Source organism: Hevea brasiliensis, chromosome 8, assembly GCF_030052815.1.
Source record: "Hevea brasiliensis isolate MT/VB/25A 57/8 chromosome 8, ASM3005281v1, whole genome shotgun sequence".
NCBI lineage: Eukaryota > Viridiplantae > Streptophyta > Magnoliopsida > Malpighiales > Euphorbiaceae > Hevea > Hevea brasiliensis.
The window spans coordinates 99,648,464-99,675,877 of NC_079500.1; the positions used below are offsets into that span (position 1 = coordinate 99,648,464).

At 31.7% G+C, this 27,414-nt stretch overlaps 4 protein-coding genes, 1 long non-coding RNA gene, 1 other non-coding gene and 1 pseudogene across 6 annotated transcripts; 4 read left to right on the forward strand and 3 right to left on the reverse strand.

Annotated features, from left to right (window-relative positions):
• Window positions 1-15: 15 nt before the first annotated feature.
• Window positions 16-2,424, forward strand: LOC131182555 (uncharacterized). The gene is made up of 2 exons (XR_009150823.1): window positions 16-1,113; window positions 2,102-2,424. It is a non-coding gene; the product is annotated as an uncharacterized LOC131182555 (long non-coding RNA).
• On the reverse strand, window positions 538-698 carry LOC131182760 (U1 spliceosomal RNA). Its single transcript, XR_009151020.1, has one exon. It is a non-coding gene; the product is annotated as a U1 spliceosomal RNA (small nuclear RNA).
• Window positions 2,425-4,643: 2,219 nt separating the features above from the next.
• LOC110646451 (protein EARLY FLOWERING 4) lies at window positions 4,644-5,279 on the forward strand. The gene has a single exon (XM_021799887.2). It carries the CDS (start codon window positions 4,764-4,766, stop codon window positions 5,112-5,114), a length of 351 nt encoding a protein of 116 aa, XP_021655579.2. The 5' UTR covers window positions 4,644-4,763; the 3' UTR covers window positions 5,115-5,279.
• Window positions 5,280-6,697: 1,418 nt separating this feature from the next.
• LOC131182384 (putative serine/threonine-protein kinase-like protein CCR3) lies at window positions 6,698-8,640 on the reverse strand. The gene is made up of 2 exons (XM_058151817.1): window positions 8,441-8,640; window positions 6,698-8,348 (listed from the first exon to the last, which is right to left on the reverse strand). Exons 1-2 carry the CDS (start codon window positions 8,516-8,518, stop codon window positions 6,942-6,944), a joined length of 1,485 nt encoding a protein of 494 aa, XP_058007800.1. The 5' UTR covers window positions 8,519-8,640; the 3' UTR covers window positions 6,698-6,941.
• A 3,149-nt stretch (window positions 8,641-11,789) lies between these two features.
• LOC131168990 (NF-X1-type zinc finger protein NFXL2-like) lies at window positions 11,790-16,659 on the forward strand (annotated as a pseudogene).
• A 99-nt stretch (window positions 16,660-16,758) lies between these two features.
• On the forward strand, window positions 16,759-20,632 carry LOC110646444 (NF-X1-type zinc finger protein NFXL2-like). Its single transcript, XM_058150848.1, has 8 exons — window positions 16,759-16,852; window positions 16,896-16,902; window positions 17,193-17,285; window positions 17,392-17,536; window positions 17,628-17,801; window positions 19,020-19,109; window positions 19,262-19,463; window positions 20,173-20,632. Exons 1-7 carry the CDS (start codon window positions 16,759-16,761, stop codon window positions 19,289-19,291), a joined length of 633 nt encoding a protein of 210 aa, XP_058006831.1. The 3' UTR covers window positions 19,292-19,463; window positions 20,173-20,632.
• A 1,164-nt stretch (window positions 20,633-21,796) lies between these two features.
• On the reverse strand, window positions 21,797-24,677 carry LOC110646446 (putative serine/threonine-protein kinase-like protein CCR3). The gene has a single exon (XM_021799881.2). The coding sequence runs from the start codon at window positions 24,469-24,471 to the stop codon at window positions 22,024-22,026; it is 2,448 nt and encodes an 815-aa protein (XP_021655573.2). The 5' UTR covers window positions 24,472-24,677; the 3' UTR covers window positions 21,797-22,023.
• Between the last annotated feature and the right edge of the window lie 2,737 nt (window positions 24,678-27,414).

Genomic DNA, 27,414 nt, shown 5'->3' on the forward strand with positions numbered 1-27,414 from the left:
AGGAAGCCATTGAGAAAAATTATTGCAATTAAATCTTTGAAGCGTTTATGAACACAATTTTATTTTCAGTTCTATTGTTTCTTGTATAACAGTCATTTTTTAATGACAAATATGAAACCCATCTCATTTTCCTTCCATAGAAAGTGACGCTTTCAAAAGAGGTTGACTGAACGCATAAAGCAGAAACCGATAACCTGCAAGAGAATTGCGCATTCATGAATGCTCAAAACTGCAGAGTCACAGGGCAGCAAATGAACAGGATTGGCTTATTTTATTATTAGAATTTTAAAATCAAGCTCACATGTAACTCATTTGTTGAACGAGTTACTCACTAAATAAGAGGCTTGACTCATCTCTTTCTGGCCAAAGAGTGAAATCTACTTGCAATCCACAGAAATCACATAAAAAGAAAGTTTGATTGAAGAGTTAAAGCAGAAATGAAAGAACTCGAATGGCTTTCCCTTGATTTTATGCCTACAGATTGCACAAAAATATGAGAAGCATTATCCAACACGACAACTTTATACTAGAGATTGGCAGGGGCCGCGCGAACGCAGGCCCCCTCTACCACAAATTATGACGTAGGCTCTCCCAACTTGGGGAGACCTTAGACCAGCACCCCTCCAAAGTGCAATGAAGGTCACTGACCTAGGCCATGAACCTTTTTGATCATCCATTGACCCCGTCCAGGTAAGTATGTTGAAAGATGCTTCACGCTTCTTATTTATAGGCACTACACTTCACCTCTCCTTTCTATTTCTTCGATGTGGGATTGTAGCTTTCCTTCAGTTTCTGACTCGGCTTCATTTTTTATTCACCTTTCTGAACACCGTCAAATTGCCCATTCCCTTAGAACTTGCGTATCCATTTTCATTTCCTTCATCGATAGAGAAAGGGAGAGCTCGATAGAGAAGTGTGGATTGTATTGGTTCAAATGGCCTACTTTCTAGGAAACTCAACGCCCGTGCCTTTACTTTGCAGGAAGTCAAGGCATAGGGCCAACCAAATTAGCAGAATTTTAGAAGTTCCTGAGCGGAGTTATCCTAATCAAACAAGCCCCCGTTTTGATATATTTATCCTTCGACGGACTTTTCAGGTGAACAAGGTTCAAAGGTAGATTGAGCTCCCTTTCTGGCTTGCAGCTTGTTCATAAGGCAAGCTGTGTACCATTTATTCTTTAATTTGTTATCATATGTTTATGTAGTGAGTTGCTGATCTAAATTTTAGCTTCTCAAAGGCTCAAAGATGAATGGAATACCATTAGGCAGGTTCTTACAAAGGATAGAGAATACCTTTTTGAATCAGATAGGTTATTTGGTAGACCTAGACATATGACTAAACACTAATTTTAGGCAAGAACTCCCACTGGATGATGTTATGAGACCCAAAATTCAGGTACATATACCCATTGATCAATGAGTTTAGCTTATCTTTTCTGCATGGCTATCTTGAGTAACTCTATTAGGCTGTGCTTCAAAAGAGCTCAAGGTAGTATAGAGCAAGGGTGGAACTAGAAATTAGCCTTTTTAAGGGAGTCAAAAATAAATATCAAAAGGAAATTAAATGAAAATTTAATAAAAAAAATTATAGAAACTAAAATAAAGATATATAATTTTAAGAGATGATATGAATGAAATTTACATAGAAGTGCAAAGGTCATAATAGAAATAAAAATATTAAAGGGGCAAATAGTAATTTTTTTAAAAATACACTAAATTTTTTGGGTAAATTTTAATTTTAAAAATTTTAGAGGGCAAACAATAATTTTTTTGAAAAAAATATTAAAGTATATAGGTAAAAATGTAATTTTGAAAAGTTTTGAAGGACAAACAGTCATTTTCTTGAAAAATATTAAAATTTATAGAAAAAAAATTATAACTTTAAAAACTTTTGAGGAGGCAAATAATAATTTTTTTAAAAAAAATTTAAAATTTATAGATAAAATTATAATTTTAAAACCTTATGGGAGCCATGACTCCCCTACCTACAACGTAGTAACGCCCCTGGTATTGAGTAAACAAACAGAATTTTGAATGCTTATCTTATATATGTCTTTCTAAATGAAGGCTATGAGACATTTAACTGAATTTACTTATTGCAGATCTTGTTGTTCTTAGTCCCCAAATTGGCATTTATATAGAGACAAATTGTTGAAAAAGACCAAGGAATAAAGATAGTTCATGCTAGAAATGGCTAAGATCACCATCAATGTCAAATAAGTGATGAACAGCTCATGCTAATGGATTCCACTAGTCACCATACCTGCATCACAAATTGTTTTGTGGATCAATCTATGAGCCATAGCTTGTATCTGATAAGATGATGATGAATGGTTGGATGGAGTTGCTTCTAGTTCAATGGTGTTGGGCTGTTGAGAATAATATTGATTAGCGAATAATGGATCGGGGGAAAATTTTGCTTAAATATGATTTACCATAGATTTGGTTTAAATAATAATTTTTTGTAGATTAATTTAGTTGATTAACTTAAGATCTAGTTTGGCTAAGATGGTGCTAAAATTTTTAAAAAATATTATATTATTAAATGTTATTTTAAAGTTTTATGATTAAAATATATTAAATTTAATATTAATTTAAATTTTAATATTCTCTAATTAATATATTTAAAAATGTGATTTTTTTATGCCCTGTTTGATAATATTAATTATTCTAATAATTATTCGTTATTTTATTAATTGTTAGCGATCCGTTAGTAATTAATTGTTTATATAATAATTTAAAATAAAAAAATAAGTAAAAATAATTATTATATTAACTATTAAATATAAAAATAGTGCTATAATTTTATTGAGTCAAAATGTTCTGTCAGAAGTAACTTTTTATGAACCACTCCTTCAGTTTTTAAACACTAATATTAATAGCTGAACATTATAAATAAAAGAGATATAATTTTCGGTCATAATTAAAATACTAAACACTATTTTAAAAATTGTTACCGAATAAAATTTTAATAATAATTTTATATAAAGTGATGTCATTTGTCAAAAATGAAAATGTTGCCTTTACCAAAAATGAAAATATTTTTACATTTGAATATCACTCATTGATTGAGAGTTAAAGCCAATCAAGGTAGTCTTAGATCTCAAAATGCCCATTTAAAGGATCTCATATTTAAGTCTTTTCTATTCTCTTTTATAGTTTGATGGGAGTTTTCATAATTTATTGAATTTTTTTAATATCAAAATTTGAATATTAATCTTTCACATTTTTAAATAAAATATTTAATCATTAAATTATTAATTAATCTAATAATTAATCATCTATCTTTCAAATAAACACATTTAATAAAAAATTAAAAATTAAAAAAAACTCATAATATATAAATAAATTATTAAAATTTACTTATTTTTATTAATAATACTGGAATCACCTTTTATAATTGTGAACTATGATATCATGAATTATATAAAATACTTATTTTTAATTTTTTTTTATTGAATAAAGAGGATTTTTTAGTGATTCAAATGAATTCCCTTAATGAGAGGTGAGTATTATTTGATTTGAATTGAATAAATTAAATTGAATTGTCTTAATTTGATAATTTAGTTCTATTTGATTTGTGTTTTAAAAATTTTGGTTATTTTAATTTGATTTAATTTAAAAAAAATAATTGAATCAAACTAAATAGAATTATTTTGTTAATTTTTAAATTGATTTATTTATATAAAAAATTTATAAATTATATATAATTTTATGTATATAAATTATTTAATTTTACTTATTAATAATTATTAATTTAAATTAAGGTGAAAATTAAATAAAATAATTTAAAAATTAAATTTAAATTAAAAAATTTATTAAAATTTAAAAATTATCAATTAAAATTAAACTAAACTAAAATTGAATGAGTTAATTTAAGTTGATTTTCGTTTATTTTAATTTAATATAATTTTTAAAATATAATAATTTAATTAATTAAATTTAATTTGATTTGATTTGAATGATGAGTCTAGGCCTTAGCTCGTTTAGAGGGCGTGTGTGTGCCCATTGTTACCAGGGTGGATATTGTTGCACGTGATATTTTGGCCGGAAGATATTTTTTGCCTTAAATATCTAATACAGACGAGGCAAAAGAACAAGTACTTTTTGATGCCGTGGCAATGTCATTGCTTTTTTAGATCTTTCTTCCAATCCAAGCACTGCATAAGATATTTTCTCACTATTCTTTTCCCACTCTCACCTATTAGCGCGTGGTTGACTTCTTAGTTAAAATATTCCCTCCTAGGCAATTTTTTTCTTATTTTTTTAAAAAATATTTACAATGGCTTAAAATTTATTTGATAAATTATTATATAGACTCAAAATAACATACATTTACACAAAAATTTGAAATTTATTTTTCATAAATTATACTAAGAGAAAATCTATTAAATACATCTGAAATATTACTTTTTTATATAAAATATTATGTAAAATATTTATTAATTAGTCTTTTATCATATTGTTTAACACAAAATAAGGAATTCTTTTGCACTAGGAAGATTAACTATGTAATGAAATAATTTTAATGAACTTTTTGAATATATAAAATTCAGCCAGTGGCGTGTATTACACTCTCTATAATTCGCGTAGGCTTCGATAGACCATAGTGAGCGGCGTTAGTCTACACGGCAGAGACTATAAAGCCGATCGCTGTCCATCGCTCAACAGGAAGCAACGCAACCATATTTATAATGGAACAACTATAAAACCGACCGCTGCTGCTTCCATCTCTCCGCCGCCGCCTCCGCTTCCGAATCAACCATGGATGACACCTCCAATCCCAAAGCCACCAAGCGCCGCCACAAACACACCAGCGACGACGACGACGACGATGAAGGAGACTCTGAGGTCTGGGCAAGTTTCAACTCCACTTTCCGGCTAGTTCAGTCGGTTCTCGATAGGAACAGAAATTTGATCCAACAAGTGAACGAAAATCACCAGTCCAGAATCCCCGACAACATGGTCAAAAACGTTGCCTTGATTCAGGAACTCAACGGTAACATCTCCAAGGTTGTCTCTCTTTACTCCGATTTGTCTTCTAATTTCTCTGCTACTTATCAGCAGCGTAACGTTAATGGCTCCGGTAACAGTAACAGCAGTGGAAGGTCCTAACTTTTAATATATTGGGTGTGTTTTCTTTCTTTTGGATTATTGTTTGTACTTTGGAAAATATAAATAAATAAATAGTATGATATTGTATAATCTGTGTTAATTGCCCTCTTGAACTTGATCAATTGATGTATATTTATTAATTAATTTATGAGTTTTTCCTGCTTTTGATAATATTTTCAAATAATGGGTTGAATTTCAAAATGCTTCATCCTTTAGTTCCTTGCATCCCTGATGTGAAACTAGGGTTCTGGGTTTTTGAATTGATGAAGATGTCAATTCAAAGTAGAAAGACTTGTTGTAGATTAGGTAGGTTATGTAGGGGTTCAATTCAATGAGCAATTTTAGAAGAGTGTGGTGAGTGCTTCAAGGTTAAGATGAAAGCAAGCTGGAGATTTTTGTGTCTAGATAGAAGATGATCCTAAAATTGACTGCAATTTAGTAAGGAATGACAATTTAGACTTGCAGGAATTTTTTGTTATTACTGTGGTTGTGCTAAAACTGGAAGCACAAAGGATACAAATGCAAGCAAAACATGATGTGCTGTGGAAACCTTTGTATTGGCTTTTGCCTCTTTCAATCTAATACTGTGTATAAATTATGTGCAATCTCAATAACTAGTAGTTAAACACTTCAATTATCTTGTTTAGAATGTTATCCACTTCCATGCTGTTAAATGAAACATTTTGAGGATTGATTTTCTTTTATTGAGTTTTCATATACACTATGGAGTTATGTGGCCAAGAACCATGAGTCAATCATGGAAAGGAGTAGTTACGGCAGCTTGACAATTAATCTCAGTACTTTGGATTCTCATATGTCTGTTTCAGTTTCCTAATAACATCAAAAATTGCCCTCAGTTGAAACTTTTTCATAGTGTCTCAAATTGTCCCCATAAGATTAGGTATTTTAATTTATGCATAATCATTCCATCAGATTCTTATCTTCTTCAAAATTATTTTGATGGATTCAGCCATAGGATTAGTGATCTTTTGCTGAGACTTACAGTAAGAATGAGAGTATAGTATAAATAAAGATGGGAAAAAGGAGTAGGCAGCTAGGTTGTAAATATAGGATGATTTAACTGACAGAAACTGCCATCTTTGTCATTAACAAAAACCCCAGTTAAACCCAATATAAATTTTTAAAAAACAAGGAAAAGAAAACCATTTTATGAATCGGGCTGATTTTGGTTTAAACCGTCAGTTTTGGGCCATGTTTAAGGAATGGGGACCATAACTGCCCCCTTTACCCCGGTTTTGAGTCGGTTCATGAACTAGAATCATTGATCCGAGCCTGTTGCGGTCCAGTTGACTTTTCGAACCGGTCTATGGCGAGGTCTAATTTTAACTATCAGTAGTGGAGATTGAACAAAAACATTTTTCACCTTCTTTGGAAGAAGTTTAGGCAGGTAATTGTATAATCCAGAATAAGGAGTTCTCCAATTCTTTTTATTTGCTTAAAAATGCAATCTTTAAATGAATCATCATGGTTCACCAATAGATGGGTTGATTGGTTTAATTAATTGCTTATAAAATTTCTAAAAATTAAAGGATTCTAAGTTGCAATAAGTCCAAACCTGCTCCTAATCCAAATAGAAAATTTGTGCATTCCATGAAAGCAAACATCTTCCCTGTTGTTCTGCGTTGGCTGCAGAATGATCTTTTTTGCTTATCAGAGGAAATGTATTAAAATTGTAAATGAAACTGAAATCCTATAACTAGAAAAGTACAAATCTAATTATAAAGTACAATAAATTGAAACTTATACACATCTAATTCTTCTAACTTATATATAAAACCAAATGACTGGTTTGCTTCTCCTCCCCTGTCAATACTCTTTCATACTAGCATCAAAGAGAGACAATGCTCGCTCCAAGTTAGCAACAATGTTACTCGTAGTTGGCCTTTCTAGCCCTACCAAGTTCACACAATGAAGTGCAGTGTATGCCACCAACTCCACTGCCTCTGCTTCATTAAGCTCTGGCGGTCTGACCCTGGCGTCCAATACCTTAACCAACTCACCAATCGCAATTTTAGGCACTGCAAAATCCACTAATTTTTTTGGCGTGCCTCCATTATCAGTGTCCTTGAATACAGCTGTTTTCCCTGTCAGAAGTTCTAGTAATACCACACCAAGAGAATACACATCACTTTTTGTGGTTAATACGTTCAAATAATAGTACTCAGGATCAATGTACCCAGCTGTTCCTACTGCCATCATTGGCCTGTAATCAGGTTTAGATTCAGGAATCATCAATGACAATCCGAAATCAGAAACTCTTGCTGTCCAATTCGAGTCAAGCAATATGTTAGAAGACTTGATATCTCTGTGAATGATGGTTGGGATTGCTGAGTTGTGAAGATATTCAATTCCTCTGGCAGCATCTAATGCAATCTTGATCCTCATTTTCCAGGAATTGATAATGGTACTATTCTTTTCATTATTGGTCTTGTCATGTAAATGATCATGTAAAGATCCATTCTCCATGTACTCGTAAACTACAAGCCTCTCATCCCTATCTTCACAATACCCAACAGGCCTAACCAAATGCTTGTGGTAAATCCTTGACAAGGATGCCAATTCAGATAGAGTCCTTTCCCCCTGAAAGTTCATCAGCTTTTGACCTCTGTTCCCTCTCTTGACTGCCACTTCACGACCATCTGATAATTCCCCTTTATAAACAATTGCAAAGTTCCCTGCACCAATTTTGTTTTCTGGTGAGAAAAAATTGGTGGCTGCAGCAAGTTGAGCCACAGTAAATTTCTCTGCTGTAACTGCAGGTTGCAGTCTCCTTACAAGTGGGGTTGGCCTTCTCTGTGGAGGATTCCCAGAGAATCTAGAAAACAATAGACCAGAGGCAAAGACTACAGGCCAAACATTTATGTTCATAGGATTATGAGCATGCTGAGACAAAAATGCATAAGCTATTGAAGTAGAAACACATTGAAAGATGGCACAAACAATTCCTACAATATCAGGAAATGTCCCAAAAGCTTTGTGATTTGGATATGGGAAATAAAACCAAGGTATCAACCCCCTCTTCATCCAAGTAACTCTTTCTTTCCGACCCTTGTAAACAAGATCAATGATCGAAATGATCAAGACTGTGAAAGACATAAGCATACTAAGTAGTGCATATTTGGGCCTACGCTCAGAGGATAGTTGATCAAGAACAGCTGATGGAAGCTCTAAGAAGAAGTTCACAAGGAGGATTACACGTTCCACGTTGGTAACCTGTTTAAAAACAAGAAAATTTATTTGCTAGAAGAGCAAAAGTCCATCTTGCAACATAATAGTTATTTATATTCATATAATATACTCCTAACCTTCTGATTGAAGCCATCTACCCTATTGTGCATCTGATAAATCCCTTCTTCTTCATCTTTGTAGATTGATTCAGCCATATTACATCTCAGAAGAACCAAAAACCTCAGACTTACAATGAGAATTTAGAATGGAAAGCAAGATAAGGATGTTGATTGCTTACATGGTTATGAGGCTCCACACGGTAATAGACTTGAACAGACACGTCTTTTCCTCCTCGTTAAAATTGATGCAGTGCTGGACTTCCTGTTTTAGAGCGAGAAAAAACTACACAGTGATTCCATGTAGAATCTTGCATGAAATGGCAAATCAATGAAGACTTGAGCATAAGTGGTCCTAAAAAATTATATAAGTACCAAGTAACTATTAAGATTTTTTATTTTGTTAAAATTTAATAATTGAAACTGTATATGTGTTTAATTTCTATTGACTTGCTACTTCAAGTAATATGTTTATATAGATCACAGCTTTATAATATAACTAGTCATCCACCTGTGCATCAAGTGATAATAATTTAAACTTTTTATTTCTAATTTTTATTTAACTTAAATCAAATAAATTTCAACTGATTAAATTATTTATTTTTTATACATTGACAAAAATTTAGTTATTATATTAATTTACATATCAATATATATTAATTTAGTAATATTTTGTTTAAACCAAAATAATCACCAAAGTAAAATTTTGAATCTTTACTTTCTTATTCAGGTTCGAATGGTTTTGAATTTTTTAAAAATTGATTTAATCGATTTGGTTCGATTTTGATAAAACTAAATTTACTTTTAAAATGTAAATTATTATAAATAAACTAATTTTAATCACAAAATTTATGGTTGAAATTAATTTATTATAAATAAATTATTAGATTTAGTTAAAAATTTACTATAAATCTCAAATGATTTAGATTTAAAAAATTACTTATATATATATAACTTATTAAAAATTAAATATCAAATATTTTATTTTTTAATTTTAAATATTTTATATTTTTAAATAAAACTAATATTTAAACATTTTCTTTTATTTTATCTTATATTTTAAATTTCAATAATTATATATTTTAAGATAAAATTATTCAATTAAACATTATCTAATAATATTAATTACAATTAAAAAAAAATTAAATTGAAATTTAAAATTATTATTTATTAATTATGCTAGGTGTCAATTAATGGTGAAGTCTCAACATTAACATTTTTGAATTAAAAAATTCAAAGTCAATTTAAAAAAGTGAACATTTTTAAAATACATCAAGACCATGCAGAAAAAAAAAAATGTCACGACCCAACCTAAGGGCCGGACCGGCACTAGGACCTGGGTCAGCCTAAAGCCCTCGAGGCCCATAGTAAGCATAACTATTACTCAACCCAACTCCAGGGCCCATTTGGGCCCAATTTCAAGAATTCAACCGAACAAAGTCCGGCCATAAAATGGACATTTTAACGGGGAGTTTTTGACTCAACCGACCTGTAAACACAATATATAATCAATTGGGGAGCTCAACTCACTCTCCACATACTCATAATAACATAAAGTCAAATGGGAGCTCAGCTCCCTCATCAGTCCAACATGATAAATTATATTACAGATCCAAATCAAATAAATATATCTAACATATGCAGAAATTCTAGGAGTTAACAGAATTATACAAATATTACAGACATTAATAGATGACCTGCGAAGAAGAAAAACAAGTTAACCACAACAATAATCCTCCTGTAGCCTGAAAAAATAATGAACAGGAGTGAGCGTTCGACTCAGAGAGTAAAATATCAATTTTAACCATAATCTCTATAACTATCTAAAACTAATGCACCCTGTAGAATGAAATGCAACATCGTCAATATTTTCACATCATAACAGCAAAAAGGTAATTTGGAGCACTCACACACCCGGTAATGTCAAACCATAAATATATGGGAGTTGATCCCCTATACAGCTCTCTTAATCCAACATTTGTCAGCAAAGAACTCAAGCTGGACTTTCGCTTAATAAACCAATACGGGGTCCCAGCGAAGAACTCAAGCCGTGTCTACCCCGAAGGACTGGGTCCCAGCGAATATCTCAAGCCGTGTTTAGCCGTCCTGTCCATATCCAACACTATACCACACGCACGTCAACGCACGCACACTGCTCCAAACTACCATAACAATATCAATGGTACTACAACATTTATGAATTCAATGTAAAACGTGCCTATTGTTTAACTACATAGATACATACATATAAGTGATGCATGGACATGCTTGAACATTTAATAATATCGAAATTACAATTAAAATTAATATTTTACTCACAGACTCAACCGAAGTCACTGTGGCGGCTGGGCGGAAGAGGAAGGCTGTCCCGGCTCACCTGATAATTTTATTACAATCATTTAATAAATTTGACTCAATACAAACTAAGAAAAAGACCAAAGATATCCTAAGTCGTGCCGAAAATCCGGTAGAGTTTTCTCTATACCTAGAACCTACCCAACCTGCAAAAGGGCTTAAAACGCACATCTATATCTACAAACCATACACTCACAACTCAATCACATCACACAGCCCCTCCTGGGCCCATCCAAACAGTCATCAATCACAATATGTAAAATTACAGTTTAATCCTTATAATTGATCCTTTTTTGCAAAAACTACCCAAATAAGCTCTAAAAATTCTAAAACTTTGCCTCACGGTCCTTAGTAATATTACTAAGCTAATGCAAAAAGAATAATAATTTTCTAAGTTACCACGAATATTTTATGAATTTTTAATCCCATTCAAGCATTAGAAAATTAAGATAAAGTAAGGTTCGAGTTTACCTATGCCGATTCCGACTTCGGGGACGTGCTCGGGACATTTGAAAATGATGGGGTAGCCAAAGTATCGACCCAATTCTAAGACTTTTTCGGTAGCCTGTCTATCTGGCCAGAAATTTATAGACCTAGGCAACCGTTGAATTTCCGCGAATTGAAGGTACCTATAAGAAGCCCATAGCACGGGTGTTAGTATAAAATTTTTACGGAATTTTCTAAACTCATTTAGTGCTCAGTAAAACACTATGAAGTTTCATGGGATCCACCGAAAAACGGTATCGACAAATTTTGAAATTTATATTGCCACAAAGCTCTCGAAGAGTGGAGTGCTCTGATACTCTCAGTTTTCTCGTGTGGTTCACGGTTTACTAGAAATCTAGCCCAAAAATTGAAATGGGCTAAAACTTCCTGGACAAAAATTAGACAAACCCTCGATGGATTTTGGTGTTTCTTAGTGTCTATGGAAAGCTCTTGAGGTGTAGATGGTATTTGACACAAGACCCGGCCCAATTGGTGGCCGGATAAACCGAATTTTAGCCGGGAAGTCGAAATGGCGCGTAGCGCCTCTTCGCGCATCGTTTTCGGTCGCCTGGAAGGCCGGCAAGTGGGGAAGGTCAAGGCGCCGATGAGGTGGAGAGGGCTGGGTGGTAGCGGTGCAGCGTGGGGAGGAGGGAGGAGAGAGAAAACGGGAGAGAGAGGGAGAGAGGAAGAGAGGTCGGGGAGCGCGCGGAGGAAGAAGAAAAGGAGCAGGCCGGTTCGATTCGATCAGTCCGATTCGGTCGGTCCGATTCAAGATACAAAATTTTAAATTTTTACTATGCCTTGGGATCGAAAACGAGGCCCAAAAATTTTGAAAAAATTCTAGAAAATTCAGAAAAATTCGTAGAGTCCAAATATATTTTTAGTTTTGCCACGAGGTTTTTAAATTAATTTTTAAAAATCATCAAAGTTTTATATTTTCGAAAAATTAAACCCGATTTCTAAAACCTGAAAAATCTCAAATAATTTTTCAAAATTTAAATAAAATAAAATATTAATATTTATCCACAAAATAATAAATTTAAAAATTAGGGTTGTTACAAAAAAAAAGAGTTTATTCCTTGATTTTAGAAGGTAAATCCCATATATTTTGTGGGTGAGTGAATATAAACACAAGTGCATAAATTTATAAAAGAAAAAAAAATCAAATACCACCATACCCATCAAATTTTGTATTAAAAAACTACAAGCAACATAATAATTCCCTCTATCTTTGTTTGGGGAAGATTTCTTTCTATTTTATTAGGATTTCTATTTTGAGTATAATTGAATTTCCTATTTAATTAGGATTTATTTATTTTTAGTTAGTTTAAGGTCTAGACTCTATAAACAGTAATACCCATTAATTATGTGTAATCCATTTTAGTTTTTTATCTATAAAAATTTCACTGAACTTGTTTTCTCTTAGCTATTTTGTATTTATTTGAGTTTCACATTGTGTCTGGTGATACCACAAGGAGAGTAACATGTTCCAAGGTAGAAAACTGTTTCAAAAGAAGAAATTTTAGTTTCTAGAAGACCAAAAAAACATCTTGCAACATAATAGTAATTTACATTCATATGATATGCTCCTACCCTTCTGATTGAAGCCATCTACCCTATTGTGCACCTGATAAATCTCTTCTTCTTCATCTTTGTTGATGGAATCAGCCATACTGTTAATTTCTAATATCTCAGAAGTGCCAAAACCTCAGACTTACAATAAGAACAAAAATGCAGAATGGAAAACAAGATTGGGAAAAAGGGTATTGATTGCTTTCATGATCAGGAGGCTTCACACTGTGTAGACTTGAACAGACACTAGTCTTCTTTTAGAATGGAATTAATTATATGGTGTACTTTTCCTAAGACTGAAATATGCACATCATACCATTAATTCAAAAAATTCTGAATGGAATTAATTATATGGTGTACTTTTCCTAAGACTGAAATATGCACATCATACCATTAATTCGAAAAAATTCTTATTTAGACTCAATGCATAATTGACTTAAGATATAAATATGTGATACTTATACATTTAATAGGTATATCTCACTATATATTGTATCATTGATCTATGATAAATTAAAGTTAGATAAGAAAATTTTAATTAATTTAATTTTATAAAAATATAAGCCATGCAATAATAATGACAAAGGCTTATATGAATATTTTTTCGTCATTCAACTCTGTTAGATACTAAATCCCTATCAATCACCATTTAAATTAAATCAAATTGAACTCAGAGATCATTCTTAGCATGCGCTCTTGAAAGCAAAATTGCAATAAAGGGAAACCTTTTCCTAATTCAAATAGAAATTTTATTCCATGGAAGCAATTTCTCCTTATTTGCTCCTTCAATATGCCATTAATTCTTATCATCCAACTACCACCACACAAAGACAAAGCTTGGTCCAAACAATGACCTTACGATAATTCCCCTTTTCTAGAGGAAAGCATACGACAATGCTTGCAAAAACGACCATTGAAATAAGGAGATTTAATTATTGTGAAAAATAATTTTAGATAATCTTGCGCAAAAAAAGCATACCAATCAATATATATATATATATATATATATATATATATTAAAGTTTAAACTTCAAAATTGATTTACAAGAGCTATTTAAAAAATGCCATATGGCACAACTTCTTTATTATTTTTATTTTTATATTTCTTTTATATAAAAAATTAAATTATTATATTAAAAATAAATTTTTAGAATTTTTTTTTATTTCAACTATCAAAATCTTATTTCATGTAAAAAAAATATTTAAATTTCTCCTTTATGATATTTTTTAAAAATTTTAAAATTCTTAAATTTATAATTTCAAGCATTAAAAATTTCACAAGTAATTAAAATTTTATCATTAACATAAATTTATAATATAATTATAAAAATATAAAATATAAAAATAAAACCTGTGATTTAATACGTGGGTAAAATGACTAGTTACCATGCAATAAGAAGAGATTAAGTATAAAGCTATATTATATAGCAGCAAATTATAATATAAAAATGTTATAACAGTTCCATTGTATTTAAAAAAAAAAATTACTTCAAATTTAGAACTAAAAGAAATCAAAATAGATATAAAGGTAAAAGATGGAGGGGCCTTGCCTCTGTGAATATGAATGATGGAAAGGAGCAAGTCTTTGAAACAAAAGAACATGAATGATGGAAACAAGCAAGACTTTAGAAGAAATTAACATAATAATTATTGCATATTAAGACTTATGGTAGACTCACTCATGATTTGGTTTGAAGTTGAAATCAAATTAAAATTGAGCCAGTTTAATCTAAAATTAAATTAAAATTAGATCAAAATCTATTAATATTAAATTGATCAAAACTAGTTTTCAATTGTATTGGATCAAAATTAAAATTGAAATTGGACTAAAATTAGATTTTTTTGAAAACATAAAATTTTTAAAAATTTCATGGCTAAATTTGATCAAAATTAAAATTAATTAGATCAAACCGAAACTGAAATAAAAAAAAATTATAGTCAGATTTCAATTCCCCTTAATTTTAAAGAACCACTCGTTATAGGATTTATTTTCAAAATAATGTTAAAAGAAAAACTTTACCAATATGATGTGAAATTAAAATTATTTATCAAAATAAAGTCTATCAGAAAACATCAATTGAATTAGCATTTTCATTGCAAATTATCCCATCATATAGATATTTTCATAGGAAAAAAGGGCAATCAAGAAAATGCTAATTAAATTGATATTTTCTAGTTATATTGTTTTATTATGAATTTGTCCAGCCGCATTAATTATTGTCATAATTATGAATTATATTAATAATTATTAGTATTTAGATATTAACCATTAACTATCAGTGGAACGTTATTTATAAAGTAATTTAAAGTAAAAATATTAAGTAAAAATAGTTATTAAATATAAAAAAATAATATCATTTTTATTATATTAATCAAAATATCCTCTCATTTTTAAAAGCTAAAATAGGTTATATCTTTTTATTAGCATTTATTTATATTATTTAATAAAAAGACACATTTTATTTTCTTTGAATTCAAATGCTTATTCCTTTGGGGAAAAAAAATCAAATACTTAATCAACTCATTTTTTTATGTCGATTTTCATTTCCATTTCATTTTTTCTTTCCTGTATATTCCACATAAAAAAATGGAAATTGATATAAAAAATAGTTAAATAAGCATTTGAATTAAAAGAAAATGAAATGGGCATTTAGAAAGATATTATTATATTATATATGCTTAATTTATAATTATATTTTATAATTAAATATTACATAATTAATCTACAGCTAAAGATTATATTATATATGATATAATTGTAAATCCATTTTAGATGGTGTGCACTAATTTTTTTAATTACAAAATTTAAATATGAATAAAAAGAAATAAATTAAAATATAATTCTAAAAAAATAAAATATTGAAAATTATTATGAAATTAATGAAAAGGCATCAATTTGTTCCAAAACAATTGATATTTATGTCACGTGCATAACACGTGACCGTCTGTTCCCTAAAACTCCCAGCCAAAACCAACCCACCTCACCACAAGCGTCCTTTGCCAATTAGCAGCAACCTTTCTCGGATTCGGATTCGGATACGGATCCCGATCAACCCCATACCGAATAACACCCTCGATTTTGCCTCATTCCTGCAGTGAGGTCTGTGACCGGCCGTTGAAGAACAATTGCGGCCATTATTGCTTGTTGCTGTGCCACCCTGTGCCGTGCCCTTCTTGCCCGAAGCTGGTGAAAGCCAAGTGCTTTTGCGGGAAAATTGAAGATATTAGACGCTGCGGATTCAAATTGTTTTCTAGTAAGTTATAACAATTTCTGTGACAAATTATTGGATTATGCCCCGACGGATGTTGTACCCCGTGTCAGGCTCATGGCCTTTATGATGCTACTGTGGGAGGAAGAAGGAGAAGAGGAAGTGCTGTGAGAGGGAATTTCAATATGAGAATCCGTGTGAGAGATTGTTGGGGTGCGGGAAGAGTGTGTGTGAAAGAGGGTGTCATTCAGGGGAGTGTGGACAGCTTCAGGGAAAGAGGACTTGTCCATGTGGGAAGAGAGTGTACGAAGGAATAGCTTGTGATGTTTCACTGCCGCTTTGCGGTGGTACTTGTGATAAGACATTGAGTTACGGTTTACACAGGTGCCATGAAAGATGTCATCGTGGAAGGTGCATTGAAACTTGTAGGCTTGTCGTGACCAAATCATGCCGGTGTAGGTGCTCGAAGAAAGAAGTAAATAAACAGTTTAGGCTTTTGTCAATGATTGCATTGCTAAAATCGATCACTTTACAACGTTGTCATTATGTTTGTTATTGACGAATTGCGATAAGGACTGGGTTTTATGTTAATAATTTGATGAGCTTTACTTTTTCTTAGTTTTTTAAGTTCAATTGGGAAGGTTTAACCGAATTTAGATTAGGTTCCTTGCTAACAAGATTTGACCTGGGAGAGAAAGTATCAGATAATGAGAGATTATGGACGACATGCTTGTAAACGAAGCTGCGGTGATGGGGACTGTCCACCATGTGGAGAGATGTGTCTCAGAACATCTACTTGCTTATGCTATTTGTATTAGTTATAAATGAACTATAATAAATGTTTGAAATTTCAGATTTGTGGTAAGAAGCTTCGATGTAAGAATCACAAATTCCCAGTACCATGCCATCGGTATGTTTGCTTGCACTACTTATGTATACGAGGTTGAATTAGAGTTCTTTAGGTATAGAATGCCAAAGATTAGTAGTAGCTTGAACCTTGAAGGATCCATCTGGCAGTTTTTCTCCTTCAATCATTCAGCTAAAGAGAAGTTGTCATTTATGATTTTTTTTTCCCTTGCACTTCATTTATTTCGCGTATTTTTAGCTGATAGTTATTTATTTTATCAATATTTGACATGGATTTCTGTTAGGTTCCCTGTGGTGCTGAGAAGAACCAAAAGCCCCCTAGATGTCGTAAATTGTGTGGTATGCCTCCTTTATGTAGGCATGGATCAGACAGCAAGGTACTTGGTTAGGTTTCCATTACTTTTAAGCAAGTGATATTTTTCAAGATTTTCATTAGCAAACCAACTTCAGATAGTGAAATTATTTTTCTATTTCATGTTTCAGATGTCATGGTACAAGATCACCACCTAACCCAGAATTCACATTGAAACCAAAGAAAAAGAAACCAAATCATCAGAGTGAATGTACTAGAGTCTTCCTGCCCTTCTTGCCCAGAACTTGTTGCCAGCACCTTGAAGCAGAGAGGATGGTTAGTGCCATTTATTGATTTTTTACTTGTTTATTTTTCTCTTGGAAGCTAATCAATTTGAAGTTTCTCTTTTGGTTGCTTCTCATTTCAGAAGGTCTGCTCAAACATAACACTGTTTTCTTGTGATAATTTGTGCTGGAATCCTCTGCCTTGTGGCAATCACTATCGTACGAAAACTCGTCTTGCTTTGAAGAGCCAGTCTGCAAAATCATTGGCTCAGCACAATGGGCAGCCTTTTGAAGAGTGTCATCTTCCTTGTGAAAAGGTATTAAACATTATGCTGTTTTGATGCATTTTTTTTTATGCTCTTTGTCTTTCTTGATTATTGTTTTTCTAGTGAGCTTAGAATATGCCATAAACAAATTATCATGGTAATGTTTCTTGGTTTACCAAAGATATTTCACTTAAGCGTCATTATTTGGTGTTGAAATTTGTGAGTTTGGGTTATATTCTATTGAATATTCATGCAGAAGAGGAAGCCCACATAACCACATCCCTGTCCTCTTTCTTGTCATCCTGGGGAGCCCCTTGCACAGTGCTTGTGAAAATTGTCGCTGTGGTTCTGTGGTCCATGTTTTTGAGGGCTCTGAAAAGGAGCAAATGACTGTCCATTCTTGTGGTGGATCCTCTCTTAGGCAATATATGGATCTCTCTCTCTCTCTCTCTCTCTCTCTCTCTCTCTCTCTTTTCTTCTGGAAAATGGATCTCTCTTATTTCTTGTGAGTTGTCTCATTCTTCTTCCTTTTTTTCATTGCTGGATTATTTAATGCTGATTTAACTTAGAAGGCCTTTCTTCATTTAGTATTTCTATAACTTCAATGACTGCATGGCATGAGCTTTTCCATTTTCTTCTCTTTTGTTTTGTTTTCTAAGAAGTGAAAGTCATGAGGGTTATAAGATGAGCATTGGGCTTTAAAGTCACCTGCATGTCTTGTACATGTTTGTTGGCATAGTTATTTTTGTCCTTGTCTATGACGTGAGATTTCATCTTTGGGATAATGAGCACTGGTGCACATGACCACTAAGATTGATATGACAACATTAGCAATGAAGTCTTAGATAATATTTGTTTTTTTTTACTTGATTTCATCAATGACAATGATTCCAATCTCTGAATTCTCCATTAGCGCAATAATCCCTTTCATATTAAATCTATCTTAGTGGTGCAGAAATATTTATATGAGTCCCATTTTAATGTTCAGCCGTTCTACCCTAGGTGATCTGGATTTTTGATGTCTTCCCCTATTTCCTGTGTATTTTCTGGCAACTTGGATAATACAGAAATCACTAGTCCATACCTTACTTTAAAATTGATCGTACATAGGAATTTTAGAAAATGGTTTCTAAAGGGAGTTTTATTTGTTTTTAGATGACACCTGGAATTTAACCCATCAATGTAATTTCTTTGGAATGATACATTAAATTTCTTGATAGAATGAATTACTGTTGAATCTTCAGAAATTGAGAATTGACATAATGTCAGTTATGCAGGAAGTTGCCCAATTGTATGTATCTATTTGCAGAGACCTGTCATCCTGGTCAATGCTCGCCATCTGACAAATACAGCAGAAAGGTAGGCTCGTCATAAATGAATTATGAAGACAGTTAATTTATGTGAACTGGTTAACAATTTATTTTCATCTTTTCTGTTTGATGGATAATAGATCAATGTTTTGCCACCTGCTATTTATGAATTCATTTTCATGTCAACTATTTCTTTACAAGGTTACTGTCCGTTTTCAATGCCAAAATTGAGAAAAGAGTGGCTATGCCTAGATGTTCAAGCAACCTATCACAAAGCAGGTCGTGATCCCAAAGATGTATCTTAAAAATCACTTTGGAATTGGACTTCTTCCTTGAAATTCTGATTGCAAGAGTAAAGGTTGTGGATCAGGAATTGCATTTGCACAAGTCAAAAGTTTTGGAGGTACCCTTTACTTCAACTAGAATTATTCAATTTGTGTTGTGTGATTCAATTTGCTTGGCATAACATACTGGAAGGTTATATTGATAGCTTCCCAAGTATAAATTCAACTGATCTTGATGGCCAGCTCAGGGAACTATTCTTTAAATAGCACCATTTTATGATAACAAAGAAATGACCCTCATTGAAGGAAGCCTGATACCGATTAAGAACATATCAAATTGTAGAAAACGATATGAAAAAGTACAAGAAACAAAGCAGATTTCAAAACTTCAGGTATTATTAACTCAGCTGATATTAAGCAAGTAGTTATAAACGTCCTCTTTGTGTAATTTAATAACCATTCTTTTGGGACAAACTTGTTGCCTCCATGAAGTGGTTTCATCTAGTAGTCATCCTTTTGGTGACTCGGGTGTCAGCCACATATTTTGGTTACAACAGTCTCATGTGGCTCTCTGATTGGATGAATGAAGTAGAAGAACAAAGACAAAGGAGAAGATGCCCGCGAATCTAATTATTCTCAAGCTGTCACTTCTTCATAGAATTTCTACTTATGAAGTGAGCATAAAAGAGTGCAGAATAATGAAGCTGTTTGTGATCATAATTGAAAGAACTAGACAAGTTGGTTAGGATAAATGTTATCAGTACAGATTTTTGTCAAATACACGTGAAGTGGAAACCTAATTATGAATTGAATTAATTTGTTTTCCAGAATTTTCTACTTGGTGATTAGCTCTGGTCACCCAAGAAGAAAGATACAATAGACCTGAGGCCCCCAGACAAAATGAAGAAGGACGTGCTGTTTAGGTCTTTAGTGTTTTTCCAGTAAAGTTAAAAGACTGCCCTATAGTGTGATTTGGACACTTGTAAAAAAAGCTGATGAAGACACACAGGAGTCAGTATCGACCTTCAAACCTAGTCTATTTTGCACGTTTGACTTGGTCCCTTAATATTTTTTTTACTTCTTCCACTCTCTTACTTGGGCGAAACGTCTACAATACTAAGTAAAAGACAAAGGTGGGTTCTGAACTTCTGTCAATGGCGTAGAGTTGCTACTTTTCTTGTGTGGATGTCATCATATAATGAGCCCAACGATTCTAAATATTACTCTTTGTTTGGACGATGATTTATCATGATTTTATATTATATAATATAATTAAATTTTTTATTTATTTTATAAAATAATATTTTTTAAATATTATTTTATTATAAATTTTCAAATCATTGAATCGAATCGGTTAAGATGATTTTAAATTTTTATGTTCTAACATATATATATATATATATATATTTTTTTTTTTTTTTTTCTTTTCTTACATGTGAATAAGATGTATGCAATCCAGCATTAAGTAGATTTAAAAATATGTTATTGTGTTTGCATTTAACTTATTTAAAACAAGCATCGAAATAAATGTGAACAAAGTAGATGAGGGAAGGGGAGGGGGGTGGTGGTGGTGGTGGTGGTGGGAGTGGTTCACCGGCCACCACCAATGAGACCAAACATCTCTGCCTCCCATTCCATTTAATTCCATTAAATGCATAATTAAATCGCATGCATTAACTGCAGCCCACGCGATTAACGTTGCACGCCATTCTGGTAACTCAATTTCGTAGGCACCGCATGATTTTTCAATGCATATATGCTTACATTTCATGGTCGCAGTGCTTGAAAAGTCAAAATGATGCAAATATTTCCAATCTTGGCCATACACGTGTCCAATAATTTAAGACCATCAAACAAAATCAATCCATAGACGAATTCTATTGACTTGTTGTCACATAGAATTTTCAAAGTCAATTTGATATATATATATATATATATATATATCATCATACAAAAATGTAATTTGAAATCAATAAGTTTTAGGTCCATAATATTATGAGTCTCGAGTTCGACTCCAGTCGGAAGCAGTTGTTAAAAGTGTAACTTGAAAATTGTGTGCTAAATGCTAATGCCCAAGGAGTAAGGATTGGACCACATTTTCTTACTTCATTGCTACCAATTTTTCATGGAAGCAAAAGATTTTGAGTCATTTGTGGGGTTCCAAGTGAACAACCCCGTGTAATTTGGTGCACTTACAACTCACATGTCACCTAGAAGCTAGTTGGTGTTTTTTTGCTTCACTTTATGTCGTCTTCTCAACATCAAATCATCCATAGCTCTTAATTTGCTAGAACTCATATCCACTCATCTTTTATGACCAAGTCTTGCTTATGCACCTATGATTGTATTTAGCTTTTTTGATATCTTATCGTGTATCTATATAAAGAAAATAATAAACAAAGTTTTTCAATACTCTAGCAAAAAGTAAAGAACATTCCTTGTGAGAATAAAATCATTTAATCATTCATTCTCATTGCTGTCAGTGTTCATAAAATCCTACACTACAGCTCAATGTTAGATGGAAGTACTAATTCTATCTAAAATTCAAAAAAAAAAAAAAAGGAAAAGTTGAAGGAAATAAAAGCAAGGGAACTCCTAATTCTTGACACCAATTCCAAAAGTAAATCAAATAAATGATGTAAAAAAATCAGAAAGAATAATTATAGTGGGCTGAATTTTTCATTCTGAAACAATTGAGATTGTACCACTGGAGATGCTGCCATGGCTACCATCACAGAGAGATAAAGCTCGCTCCAAATTAGCAACAATGTCAGTCATAGTTGGCCTGTCTTTCCCTTCCAAATTCACACAATGAAGTGCAGTATATGCCACCAGCTCCACCGCCTCTGCTTCATTAAGCTCCAGCGGACCGACCCTAGGGTCCAAAACCTTAACCAATTCGCTTGACATAATTCTAGGCACTGCAAAATCCACTATACTTGTTGGTGTGCCTCCATTATCATCACTCTTGAATATGGCTCTCTTGCCTGTCAAAAGTTCTAATAATACCACACCAAGGCCATAGACATCACTCTTTGCCGTTAATACATTTAGACCATAGTACTCAGGATCAATGTATCCAACTGTTCCTGCTGCCTTCATTGGCCTGTAATCTCTTTCAGATTCAGGACCCATTAATGACAATCCAAAATCAGAAACTCTTGCTGTCCAATTAGCATCAAGCAAGATGTTGGAAGACTTTATATCTCTATGAATTATCGGTGGGACAGCATAATTGTGAAGATATTCAATTCCTCTAGCAGCATCTAATGCAATCTTGATCCTCATTTTCCAAGAATTGATCACACTACTCTTCTTTTCAATATTGTTCTTGTCATGTAAATGATCATACAAAGCTCCATTCTTCATGTACTCATAAACTAGAAGCCTCTCATCCCCATCTTCACAATACCCAACAAGCCTAACCAAATGCTTGTGGTGAAGCCTTGACAAGAATGCCAACTCAGATTCAAAAGCACTCTCTTTCTCTTGAAACTTCTTTGTCTTTTGACCTGTTTCCCCTCTCTTGATCGCCACTTCACGACCATCAACTAATTTGCCCCTATAAACAACACCAAAGCTCCCTGCACCAATCTTGTTCTCTAGTGAGAAATCATTGGTAGCAGCAGCAAGCTCAGCTAGACTAAATTCCTCAGCCCTATCTGCATGTTTCGATGAGGTTCCACTCCTCTGGCGCCTCATTGCCCTCGAGCTCTGACGCCTAATCGTTGATGATCTCGAAATAAGACCACTATTGTTTGATGTGGTGCCACCATTGGAACCAGCTCTAGTTATTGTGGGTTGAACCGAATTATGCACTTTCTTTTTGCCAAAACAAACTCCTGTCCACAGGCAGTAAATGATAGTGCAAATACCAGCAAAAGCTCCTACTGATCCAACAATGGCAAACGCCAATAACCCATTTGTCAATTCCTTGGATGGAGATGATGGAGAAGGCAAAATTGACGGCGGTGGAACTAATGGTAACAATGGCGGTGGTGCAGGTGACGGGAAGGGATTTGAAACATTGAACCCTGGAGGGTAGCAAACATTTCCTGAACCAGAACACAATCTGTCAGAATCTGGATACAATCGACCTTCACAAGAAGATTGTACACACGGCCATGGGAGAATTTGGTCTGTGAATGGAAGAACCTGAACCCCAGAATTATCCACATTAGGCCACCCTGGTCCCCAACACATTATCGAAAAATTCCCGGTAGTCAATCCACAAGTGAAATTAGACCCTGAAACAATAGACTCAAAGAAAATCCCCACAGTTCCATTAACAGAATATAATCCTCTTCCTCCCCAACAAACCACCGTTCCATTTCTTCTAAGTGCGCAACTATAATTAGCCCCAAGAGCTAATTGATAATATTCCAATGCAGAATTCACAGGAACATCCAACTGACCAGAGCTATTATCTCCTTTACAAACCAAGAACCCAGTTGAATTCACTCCGCACAAATGAAAGCCACCAGCTGCTATGCTAGCCATTGACATATTCCCAAAATCGGATTCAATCTCTCTTGCTATTGGGTTGTTTCCCCAACACCGAATCCTGTGACCATTTATCAAAATCCCACAAGAAAATCCATAACCAGATGAGATTGACTCAAATTGATCACCGTCCGCCGGCGTTTGGTTACTGATATTGCCATCGCCTCTCCAGCATTTAACGATACCAGTGCCATTGACATTGGCTGTGTCGTTCACAATTCCACAAATATGATTCCCACCAACCGCTAGATTCTGTAATAGAACAGTGGTGTTAAAGTAAACTCTTTGTGGGTTACTGAAACTCGAATTATTACTGGAATTGAATGTGTTCCAACACAGAAAAGCGTATCCGCCGGACCGGAGGCCACAGAAGAAGTTTTGCCCGCCAGAAATGGCGGAGAAGGAGACGGTGGGTTCGACGCTTATAATCTCGCCATTTGTTCTATAGCATATGATGCTCCGAGCAGACTTCGCCGCCACGATGCCGCATACGGAGGTGGATGTAACGGCCATTGTGGAACTGGAGCCCAAGCCATGGGTAGTCAATGGGAGGAAGAGAAAGAAAGCAAGAAATGTAACAGTGAAGATGGAGAGGACGGTGGTAGAGGAAAGGGCTAGTTTCATCGTCTAAGAGGGTTGAGGCGGACGGCGGCGGAAGCGGTGGGCTTCGGGTGGGTCTGCTTCATCCTAAAGAGAGAGAAAGTGAGAGTTCAGGTGTCAGCTTAGACTAGAGAGAGAGAGAGAGAGAGAGAAGCTATGGCTTCGTAGGTTTCAGGTGTGGGAACTCTTAAAGTTGTTACGCTGTGTTTGGAAGGTTATTTAAAAATGCCATTCATGGAAAGAGAACGGAAACGATGGGAAGAGAATTCTGCAAAATTTATTGCTACTTGTGTGAATTTTTTTTTTTTTTTAATTTTATATATAATTTAAATTTTATTTATTTCATAAAAAATAAATTATATATAAAATATTTTTAATTAAAATATTAAATTAATAATATTTTTTATTTCATATATATATATTAATAAAATTATAAAAATTTAAAAATAAAAAATAATTTTATTTTTTTAAAATATTTTTTTAAAATAATTTCATTTTTTATTTAATCAGTAAAACATTTTTTTATTAATTTATTTTTTAAATATTTTAAATAATAAAAAATATAAAAATATTTTTTATTTTTTATGAAATAAATGAAACTAAATATTTAAATTATATTTTTTTTTTACTGATATTTAACAATTTAATATTATTGGTGGCAATATGAATTTGGTTCTATTAAATTGTTATACATGATGCATATGCAACAACTAAACAAGAGTCAAGGGGCAAGGTGTAGCTCGTGTGCAATTTTTTTTTTTTCAATACACCTCTTATGGTTTTGCTTTCAAAACCATAGGCTACCCACCAATTGCAAGTTCTTATAATAATAATAATAATAATAATAATAATAATAATAATAATAATAATAATAATAATATTTAAAAATTTTTTAATAAATGATAATAACTAAGTTTCATACATTCATATTTACTAGTATTTTAATTTTATATAAATGCCATTATATTTAAAAAAATCTAACTATTAATAGTTAAATTCAATTTTTAAAATTATTTAATTTAAATTTGAATTTTATAAGACCCAGCAGTTAAATTTTAAATTATTTTTATTTTTTTAGGTAAATAATAAAAATCTGTTGTAATTATTATTAAAAAATATATTAATTAAAAATATTAATTAATATAAACTCGAGTCTAATAAAAATAAATAATATATTTTTGGGTACCAGACATTACCAGACAAATCTTAGTTAAGTGAACTCAACTATTAAAAAAACGAGGGTGAACTCAACGTGCTAAAAATAGGACCAAGTCCTTGCCTTCTTTAGGCGACCCACACGTGCTTTTTACGCTCCTTCTGAGATTTTTTCCCAAAAAAATAAAATGAAAAAAAAAAGTTTTATGATACATGTGGCAATTTTTGACTGGAAAAGCTTTTAAAAAAAATAAAATGGATAATTATTAATTATTTCTGTTATCTAGTTGAGGTTTTTTTTTTAATTTTTTAAATAAAGATTTAAATAAAATAAATAAAACTTACCTGCCATTTAAGAATTCAAAATTCAAGATTTGTATTGGGTCAAATAAGATGAATTTGAGGGCTGCCGTTGCTGTTTGGTTTGGTTCAAGAAAATGAAAGGAGGGAAAGAGAAATTTTCCTGTTTGATTCGTCTGTGGATTTTCTTCTGGATTCTTTCTCTCTTTCTTTGCAATGGTCAAACGCGTTTTGATAAGAGAGAGGGAAAAAAAATTTTAAAATGCCTTTCATGTAGATAAAATTACAATATCATCCATATTATTATTTCATTTATCTATAAATTTATTTGTATTAAAAAATTATCTAAAATAAAAAACTGAGATATTTTTAAAATTATAAACTTTTAAATTTAAATATTAATATTTTCAAATAAAAAAAGTTACACATTTTATGTTTAAAACGGGAATAATAATTAATAGGATACTCATAAAAATTATCTTACTTAAATCTGAATAATATTTTTAAAATTTGAATTCGTTTTAAATTTGATTAAAATTTATTTTTAAATATTTGAATCTGTCTCAAATTCTATTATTATTATTTAAAAAATACTTAAATTTATTTAATTTTATATTTTTTAATTAATAATATATATAAAAAATTATTTTTTATTAATAATTTATATTTTAAAATTTTAAAAATTTCATAAAATATTTAAATTTTATTTTATTTAAAATAAAATATATAAAAATTTATATATATTATTATAGAAAACATATATTATACTATTATTTTTAATTTTAATTGGTGTTTTATTGTAAAAAATTAAAATTATTTTGATTATTTTAAAATAAATGTAAAAATATTTTAATTTTAGGTAAAAAAATAAAAATTTGAATTAAAATCAAAATTAAAATTAAATTGAAATCAAAATTATAATGAGAATCATATCAAAATTATAACCGAAACTAAACTCAAAATTTAGATTGAATTTTTAATTCTCATTTCTAAAAATTAAACAATCAAAATTTTAATTTCTGATTTTAATTTTTAAGCAAAATCAGACTTTAAATCGAAACCGAACACAAAGGCTGCTTGGCAAGAAGAGAAAATTTTCCCATTTATTGACCACAAATAAAAGATAAGACTAATTCCTAAAACGCAAGCTTGATATATTGTCACTTTGACTGCTTTGTGTCTAAGCTTTCTTGTCAATAATTTAAGCAAGATAATATTCTATATTATTTAGATTTTTCCTTTTTTTTTATAAAATAAAAATAATATTTCATTAATTAAAAACAAGTTAAAAGAAAAAGACTTTTAGTGAATTATTAAAATAATAATAATAATAATAATATTTATAGATAACCATTTAAAAAATATAAAAAAAATTATAATAAAAAAATAAAAACTTTTAGGGAGAAAATAGAGCCTCTCCCCTTTTAGCTAATTATTAGATATTTAATTGATAAAATTTAGCTTAATTTTAATAATATTTAACATTATTAAATAATATATGTATAAAACATA